Below are 9,113 nucleotides of genomic sequence, written 5' to 3'. Positions count from 1 at the left end.
GCCTGCACCTCCGCGCGGCGCTTGCACACGAACGAATGCCGGGCACCGCGCACGCTGGGCGCCCTTACCCAGCCACTCCGCGCAGTGCGCATCGCATCGCACGCCCCGCGTGTGCACACACGCGGCTCACCCCACCATTTACACGCCTCCCCGCGCCCACGCTGCACACACACCCCTCACTTTCGCATTCAGCAACCTGACTGTCCTCACTGTCCCTGCTCTGGCTTCACACCCACTCCCGACACTCCGGTCCCCATACACCCTGGGGGTTCCCGAGGCAGGAGCGCTGGGTCTGCGGGAATCGTCCCAATCTGGAGGGGAACGTTGCACCCCAGCCCAAGGAGGCCCTGGCTGTGTGAAGAGCCAGATATGACCCTCAGCCTCCGGTGGCACCAGCCTGAGTGGGGGGCTTTCCAGAGCTTAGAAGAGGGGTATGGCGGGGCAGGGGAGGAAGCTTGCCCAGACTCAGGGCTTCAAGGCTGTAGATTTGGGCTGAAGTGCTGGGAGGGAGGTGGGGGGCCGGGAGCCTGGCCTGTGGGTGGAAGGCCCTGAACGCTGGGAGCCCTCTTCCAGGGGCTACAGAGAGACTGTGTGCCGCCCTCCTCCATTCCCAAAAGCCTGGGAAAGCTGCACCATGGAATGTCAGCTCCTTCTCCCCATCAGGGGGTTACAGTTTTAGAGAGCAGCAGCAATAGTGCTTCCTATTAGAAATGGGAAACTGAGGCTCAGAGAGGGCAGGAGACCCGCCCAAGTTACCATAGCCAGTGTGAAGAAGAGTTGGGACAAGCCCCCAGCCTCCCTACTCTGAAGTCTGAAAGCTTTCCTAAGCAGCTCTGCAGAGTGGGGGCTCCCAGCCTGGGCTTCAAACCCGGACTCTGCCACTTGTCAGCTCTGGTGACTGACTGACAAATAAGACACATCTGTAGGCTGGCAGTGCTGCCCACACTGCACCTCAGTTTCCTCTCCAGCGCAAGGAGCAGGGTAGCAGCCCCCTCAGAGGGCTGTGGTGCTGAGATGACACAGGGCAAGTCACACAGTAGGTGCCCAAGAAATGCCAGCCAGCACCTCCCAGCCAGTCTGTCCTGCGGTTTCTGTGGGCTGCTTGGGGGGTGGCAGCAGGATGTGGTTATCTCAGAAAGCGGAGGAGGGGGACTTGAAAAGGTTTCAACCTAAAGATCCTGAAGAGGCTCACAGCTTGAAGGGTGAGGCTCTCCTGGGCCCACCTCCCAACCCTTCCCATTCCCTTGCTAGCCAGAGAATGATGTGAGGACACTGGGCAAGGAGGTGGGGTGGAGCAGAGAGCAGAAGGCCCCTCTCCCCTGCCGAGGCACAGCGTTCTTGGAAAGCCAATTCTCTGACAAGCCCAGGAGGGGCCTCTGCCATGGTCTGATTCCAGCAAAGCCGGGGGAAGTGGGGGGCTCTTCCAACTCCCCACCCCAAAAGGCCTGCCTGGTCAGGAGTCAGCATGGTGGCCAAGAGCTCAGGCCCAGATCCATTGCACCCTGGCACCAATCCTGGTGTTGCTACTTGTATGCTAGGTGACCTCGGGCCCCAGCTTCCTCATCTGTAAAAGGGAGATCCATTAATCCATTGAATCATCATATCCACATTGTGTACCTACTACAAACAGGCATAGTGCTAAGCACTTAGCACGTATTATGTCCACATGCATTCAGCAGTAAGGAGATATTGCTAGGTAGGTATGATCGAGCTGGAATTTGAACCTAGAGCTGTTTTCAATGAGTAAGCTCTGTGCAGTTTAGGGTCTGGGGGTTTGGGACTGAACGAATTGGTTGGATGGGGAGGGGTGCTGCAGGGGGTGGGATGTGCAGTCTGGGAGCTCAGTGAGGGTCTGGAGCCACTCTGGTCCCCATGTTATGCTCTTTGCTGTGTGTCTGGACACCGGGGATGCTCTGGTCACAGGCTGCCCTGGTCCTACTGTACCTTGTCGCTATCCTCTTCTAGCCAAAGCCACAGTCCCTCTGCCTGGCAGACCTCCAGGCTGCCAGCGGGAGCCCACTGAGGTCGTACCAGGTGAGACGGAGTCAGGGGGTCTCGGGGATAGTAAGCAAAGCCGTTGAGAAGGGTACTTGCTGTACAGCCAGCACTTGCGACATGGTCTCAGCTTCCTGCTCACTGGTTGGGTGACCTTGGGCCAATTCACTGCCCTTCTCTGAGCCTCCCTCTCCTCCTCTGTGGAGGACAGTCTGTGGAGGGTGGGGTAGTAACAGGATTTGCCCCATGGGTCTTACGGATGGAGAAGATGGCATGAGGGTTGTCACTGCTAATGAAAGAGGGGCTGGACTGGGCAGCAGGAATGGCTGCCAGGCTCAGCTCTACCACTGCTGGCTGTGTGGCTTTGGGCAAGCCACTTAACCTGTCTTAATCTCCCATAGCTTTGCTGGGCGTGGTGAGATCGCGCCACTTCATTCCAGCCTGGATGAAAGAGCGAAACTCCATCTCAAAAAAAAGAAAAAAAAAAACAAAAGTAGCTCATTCAAAGTCCACGCCAACAGGTTCTAGCAGTGAATAGAAGGATGGGAGCAGCCAGGGAAGGGGCAGAGCTGACTTAGCTCCAACACCTCTTGGAGTCGGGAGATATAAACCCATTGTCCCCAGATCTTCTAACTTTTTTTTTTTTTTTTTTTTTGAGACAGAGTTTTGCCCTTGTTGCCCAGGCTGGAGTGCAATGGTGCAATCTCAGCTCTCTGCAACCTCCACCTCCCAGGTTCAAGTGATTTTCTGACTCAGCCTTTCCAAGTAGCTGGGATTATAGGCATGTGCCGCCAAGCCCGGCTAATTTTGTATTTTTAGTAGAGTTGGAGTCAGGCTGGTCTTGAACTCCCGACCTCAGGTGCTCCCGGCCCCCCAAAGTACTGGGATTACAGGCATGAGCCACCGCGCCTGGCCAGATCTTCTAACTTTCAAAGGGAAGCTGGAAATCCTTTTCAAATCAATTTTTAACAGGAAAGTCCCCCCTCACCGCACACTGCTTTCTTTTGAGGCACAGTCTCACTATGTTGTCCAGACTGGTTTTGAACTCCTGGGCTCAGGAGATCTTCCCACATCAGCCTCCCCAGTAGCTGGGACTGCAGGCACAACCCACTGCACCCAGCTAAATTTTTCAATTTTAAAATGCTGGCAACTCACTTAAATGTAAGACAAATAAACACATCTGTAGGCCAGCGGTGCTGCCCACAATGCCCAGACTAGGGATTAGGGGGCCTGTGTGGGCCGTCACCAGGCTGCTAACCACAGCAGCCAATACGTACCAAGCCTGACTACACGTACCTTCTCATTCCACCGTCCTGGCAGCCTCACATCTGCTTTACAGATGGGGAACTGAGGCTCTAAGAGACTAAGAAAATTGCCCAAGGCCACTGCAGCTAGCCAGGGGCAGATATGGGAGTCAGAGCTGGGTGCAGCTGACTATAAACCCTGTGCGCAGGATGACCCCCTCTAGGAGCCTCGACCTCTCCCCCAGTTCTCTTCTCCCTCCACTCAGGCAGATGAGATTCTGCCTTCACAGGACACCAGGCTGGAACTTCCGTCTGGAGGCCAGGGGCAGTGGCTCATGCCTGTAATCCTAGCACTTTGGGAGGCCAAGGCGGGAGGATCACTTGAGGTCAGGAGTTCCGAGACCACCCTGGCCAACATGGAGAAACCCCATCTCTATTAAAAATACAAAAATTGGCTGGGCGTAGTGGCACATGCCTCTAATCCCAGCTACTTGGGAGGTTGAGGCAGGAAAATTGCTTAAACCTGGGAGGCAGAGATTGCAGTGAGCTGAGATCGTGCCACTGCATTCAAGCCTGGGTGACAGAGTGAGGCTCTGTCTCAAAAAAAAAAAAGGAACTTCTGTGGGGTGTGCCTAGCAGTGATTCACACCCTTACTGAAATCTCAGCTCCCTGGGAAAGGATGTCACGTCAAAGGGAGAGGAAAGAACAGACAGCGTGGGAGTCTGGGGTCTGAGCTGGACCAGCCGTGGAGGTGATGGGGCCCCCGACAGCCAGAGGCCGGATGCAGCTTGAAGCTTTGTCCCATACCACGCCTATTGTGCCGTGGGATGTACTTTTCCTTGCATACCTTGCTCGTATGCTGCTGGCATTGGCTGTCCCAGCTTGGCTCCACTCTTGCAAAGTCAGCTTGTGCCAGGTAAGCAGGAAAAAGCCGATGGCTTATCTGATTCCCGGCAAGGCAGCAGCAGGCTGGGAGGTACGTGTATGCACGTTAGCATGTGTTTCAGCGCATCCAGGCCAGCTTCCGCCAGGAGCTAGGACCACCTTGGACAGGGACCCGGTGACCCATTTGACCGGCAGATTCTTAGGAAACTTTTTGGAAAGCATATGCCCACCTGCAGTGAGACACAGTGATTAGAAGCATGGAGCCAGACAGCCTGGGCTGAACAGTTTATTAGCTGTGTGGCCTGGGGCAAATTACGCCCTGGGACTCTCACCTGCAAACCAGAGATAATAATAGTACCTACCTCATGGGGCTGTTAGGAGGATTAAACGAGGTCAGATATAAGCAAAGTGCTTAGAACGGGGCTTGATGTATAAGAAGTGCTCGGCAAGGTTGCCTATTCCTATCATTATCTCCAGCCCAGGCCCAGGAATGAGTTTCCACTCTAGTCAGGATGGATGAGGCCCTTCCTGGCTTAGCACCGCCCTTCCATCTCCATGACAACGCACATCTCCTTGTGGGAGTGGGGGCAGCATCAGGAGAGCTGGGAGCCAGCAGCTGGCTGTGCAACTTACCTGACCTGCTTCTCGAGGCTCCTGGGCACCCCCGGACTTAAGGGAGTGGACTAGGACTTATGGCATCCCAAATGTGCTGGATGACCCTGACTGAAGCATGGCACCCCAGCTTCTTGACTCCAAAGCCACAGACTGGGGAGAACCCCGGGGTTCCTGAAAATGTTGAGGGCCTTAGCTTTACCCTCTGATTCGACCCCTGTCCCAAAGGGAACCTACAGGATGCTCCGAGGGGTCGGGAACTGGTGGGTCACGCTCCCCGAGGACTTTTTATACTGCACCTGAATGGTGTTTGGATTTTTTGCAAATTGGTTGCTACCTTTAAAACTCAGGAAACTGCATGTAAAAAATTCAGGTATCTGGCTTTTCTTTAAAGTGCCAGAAGATCAAGCCACAGTGGGTGGCGTTCCTGCTGGGGCAGAAAGGCGGCTGCCCTTGGGCCAGGCCATCACTCTGCAGTTCTCAAGTCCCCTTCCCCTCGCCCTACCATCCTGCACGGGGCCTGCAGGCTTACTGTGTGTAACCACCTCTCTGAACTACACGGGAATCCAGAAGTTGGGGTGGGCGTTATCCTGGCCCTCTGCGCCCTTGGCCTGAGATCAGCGCAGCCCATCCCAGTTTCCCTTTTCTAGGACTCCCCACACACACGCATCGAGGAGACATCCGTGAGCCAGATTTACTTCTTAGCACAATAATAAAACAATGAGCAGTCGCCTAGCTTCAGGTAATGGGTTGTAGGAGCTCCCAGACCTTTCCAGAACAACTTCAGTTGTTCCTAAAAGCTGGGGGTGGAGGGTGGGGTGGGGAATGGGGAAGAAACCACGCCAAGCAGTGAAAGGACTGATAATAGAATATTGCAGAGACGCAGCCTTTCTTTCCCAATCGAAATGGAAGCATTTGAAGGAAGGCTCTGGCTCAAGCCAGGGGAGCCTTTCTCTTATGAGTCGCCTACTGCGTTGCCGCTGGTCAGCCTGATGTTGTTAGGATGGAAAGGAGCTGGGGTTGCAAATTTGGCAAATACAAAAACAGGTCGCCCGGGAGCATTGACGTTTTGGATGAACACTGGAAAAGATTTTGGTGTAGGTATGTCCTATGGACTATTTGGGACACACGTATTAAAAGCTGATTTGAAATTTGGCCGGGCACGGTGGCTCACACCTGTAATCTCAGCACTTTGGGAGACCGAGGCTGGTGGATCACATGAGGTCAGGAGTTTGAGACCAACCTGGCCAACATGTGAAATCCCATCTCTACTAAAAATACAAAAATTAGCCAGGTGTGATGGCACATGCCTGTCATCCCAGCTACTTGGGAGGCTGAGGCAGGAGATCACTTGAACCCAGGAGGCAGAGGCTGTAGTGAGCCAAGATGGTGCCACTGCACTCTAGCCTGGGCAACAAAGAGAGACTCCATCTAAAAAAAAAAAAATGAAAAAAGAAAAAAGAAAACAAAGCAAAATCTGAAATTCACATGCCACTGGGCATCCTGTGTCTTATCTGGCAATCATGAAAAGAGTCTTAGACTGCTTGAAAAGAGCTTTAAACATCATTTCTTAAAATGCCAAGCCTTCCTTTAGTAGCACGCCCCTTATAGTGGAGTGTAAGTTCTGGATGACAGGCACGCGCGTGCCGGGAGGCCAGGACCTGGGGACGGGACGCTGACCCTCTGCAGCTCTATCCGCTCACTCTGTTTTCCCTTCCAGTCACAGTCACCACAGCAGGCACCATGGCAGTGGATGTGGCAGAATACCATCTGAGCGGTGAGTGCCCAGGGCAAGCCCCTCCTGGATCACGCCTACGAGACCCTTACCCCAGGCCTGGGTGGGAGGTGTCCGTGGGTCATGAGTAATTTGTCCTTGCCATTATTGCCTTCACTGTCAAGGACAGTCAGTGACTTGCCCAAGGTCAGACAGCCCTGGGGACATCAAGCTTGGCCCAGTCTGCCGTCTCCTCATCTTGCCACTCAAGTGACTCCTTCCTGTTAAAGTGACTTTCTCTCTTTTACTTGAGAGGATCCCCGGGAGACCCTCATCCTGCTGCACCCTGGGGATGAGGCTGTGACTCGGAATCCACTCGCTGAGGCCTTTTGTGGAGGCTGTCAAGTAGCCAAGGGAAAATAAATCCAGGAAGGTCAATGTTAGATTCATGAGGCATTAAACTCAGAGACCACCCAGTCCAGAGACAGAAGCTATAGTGAGCTGAGATCACACCACTGCACTCCAGCTTTCCAGCCTGGGCGACAGAGTGAGACTCCGTCTCGTTAGAAAAAAAAAAAATAGAGGCCACCCAGTCCAGGGCCATTGCTCCCACCCTGTCACCCTGTGCCCCAGCAGGGAGATGGGAGCTGGCTCAGAGATGCCTCGAGACTCCAGACATACTCCTGCAGCCCTCCCCATGGACGGCAGATGGGGTCAGAGCTGAAATACACCAGCCATCTTTTCTCCCTTTGTTCTTCTCCCCATTCACAGATGGGAGAGGTGAGGCTCAGAGAGTAACCGGTCAGGACGTGCCCTCAGGTCTCCTGACTCCCAGCCCCAGGCTCCCCATCACTCCAGCTCCTACCCTAACACAGCCCCTGGGAAGCCCAGGGCTGATCTGAAGGGTGTGCCCGGTTTTCCTATCACTTTTCACCCTCGGGCTCACAGGTCTGGCCCCCCACACCCCACCCCCTATCTGTATGGCCTTGGGCAAGTGGTGAAACCTGAGATTCTACTTACCCATCTGTAAAATGCAAACGATGAGCCTTGCCTCAGGGCTGTTGGGAAGATTTAGAGAGCTGATGGATGTGCAGCATCCAGCACAGGGCAAACGCCACTCTCCCAGCGCCAGGGCTTTGCACATGCTGTTCTCTTGGCCTGGAGTTCTTCCCTGCCTCTGCCTCTGCCTCTGCCTGCCTGAGTCCTGGGGCCTGGTGTCAGGGTTACAGGTGCAAATCTGGACCCAGTCTGTCTGGAGGCAGATCTTTCCTCTGTCCCTCAGCTTCCTCATCTGTAAAATGGGGAAAGCAATAGAACCAACCTCACAGGATTGCCTTGACTCGATGGGTTAATACATGTGACGTGCTTAGAACAGGACCTGGCAAATCATAAATAGTAAGTGCTTCATAAGGGGAGTTTTTCCTCCTCCTCCTCATCCCCCTCGTTTCTGGTCTTAGCCTAGACCCCAAGACTGGTATTCCATAAAATCAATAAACAAATGAGTGTGAATTGTCATTTCATGTCACCTTCCTGGGGCTTTTCCTTCTGTGCCCCCAGCCCTGCCCCCTTTTCTGCCACACCGGGCATGGGCTTCATCCTTCAGCTCCCAAGAGCCTCAGGTGCAGGGGAGCCTGAACCTGCTTTGCCACCTGGCTGTACCCACAGCCTGCTCAGAGACCTTGGGCCTCTGGTCCTGCCCTCTGGCCAACCCCTGGCTACCACCCAGCCCTGCTGTGACCCTGTTCCCAGGACTCCCAGAACATGCCAAGCCGTGGCAGGGCGGGGCCCGGGAGCCTCTGTGGATCTCTTTGTGATGGGTGTATTTAGCCTACAGGTGACATTCTGTCAACAGGAGCAGGAGGAAGGAGGGTTTCTTCATGGCCCTTCCATTGTCATTACCCATTCCTTCTGTTTTCCCCTGGTCTGCCCAGCCCGTGACTATGTGCTGCGTTACTTTTACACACATCACAATTGTATGATTAGACCATGTTGGGGATTCATTTTTTTTCCTCTCTGAACAATGCCAGAAATGTGTCTCTGCATTGCCACAGTGCCATCCTAATGACCTCAATTGTCATGCTCAAAGGCCAGTGACATTTCCTCCCAAGACAGTGCCACCAGTCCTCCCTGGCCCCCTTGGTGGGACCTTCAGGCTGTTTCCAGATTTCTGCTATTATAAATACAGCCTTGATGACTCATCCCAGACATAAAACTTCTTGGGATTTTCCCTTTAGAATAAATTCATCAGAGTGGGACCGCTGGATGGGGGATGTTCTTGTCATCTGCATTTTCCAGAGTCTGAAGCCCAGAGGTGCTGGGTGACTTGCCTGGAATCCAAAGTACCTGTGCCCGGCTCTGCCATTTCTCACCGATGGCCTTGAGTGGAGAAACAGATGTGCCCGTTACCCTTCCTTGGTCTGTTTTCCTCTTTTAGAAAGTAGGGCCATGGCTGGGTGCGGTGGCTCACGCCTGTAATCCCAGCACTTTGGGAGGCTGAGGTGAGCGGATCACCTGAGGTCACGAGTTCGAGACCAGCCTGGCCAACATGGTGAAACCCAGTCTCTACTAGAAATACAAAAATTAGCCGGGCGCAGTGGTGGACGCCTGTAATTCCAGCTACTCGGGAGGCTGAGGCAGGAGAATCACTTGAACCCAGGAGGCA

General features: G+C 54.1%; 1 protein-coding gene across 2 annotated transcripts in view; it reads left to right on the top strand.

The window, feature by feature from the left end:
* Positions 1–9,113, top strand: part of SYT12 (synaptotagmin XII) — a 26,042-nt gene that overhangs the window by 926 nt on the left and 16,003 nt on the right. For both annotated transcript variants that reach the window (XM_011942393.1, XM_011942392.1), the window contains exon 2: positions 6,458–6,514. In XM_011942393.1, the coding sequence (XP_011797783.1) occupies positions 6,481–6,514 (34 nt within the window). In that variant the 5' untranslated portion in view covers positions 6,458–6,480. The remainder of the gene's footprint in view (positions 1–6,457; positions 6,515–9,113) is intronic.

Source organism: Colobus angolensis, unplaced genomic scaffold (genome assembly GCF_000951035.1).
Source record: "Colobus angolensis palliatus isolate OR3802 unplaced genomic scaffold, Cang.pa_1.0 Scaffold21, whole genome shotgun sequence".
NCBI lineage: Eukaryota > Metazoa > Chordata > Mammalia > Primates > Cercopithecidae > Colobus > Colobus angolensis.
This window is presented reverse-complemented; position numbering and strand designations above follow the sequence as displayed.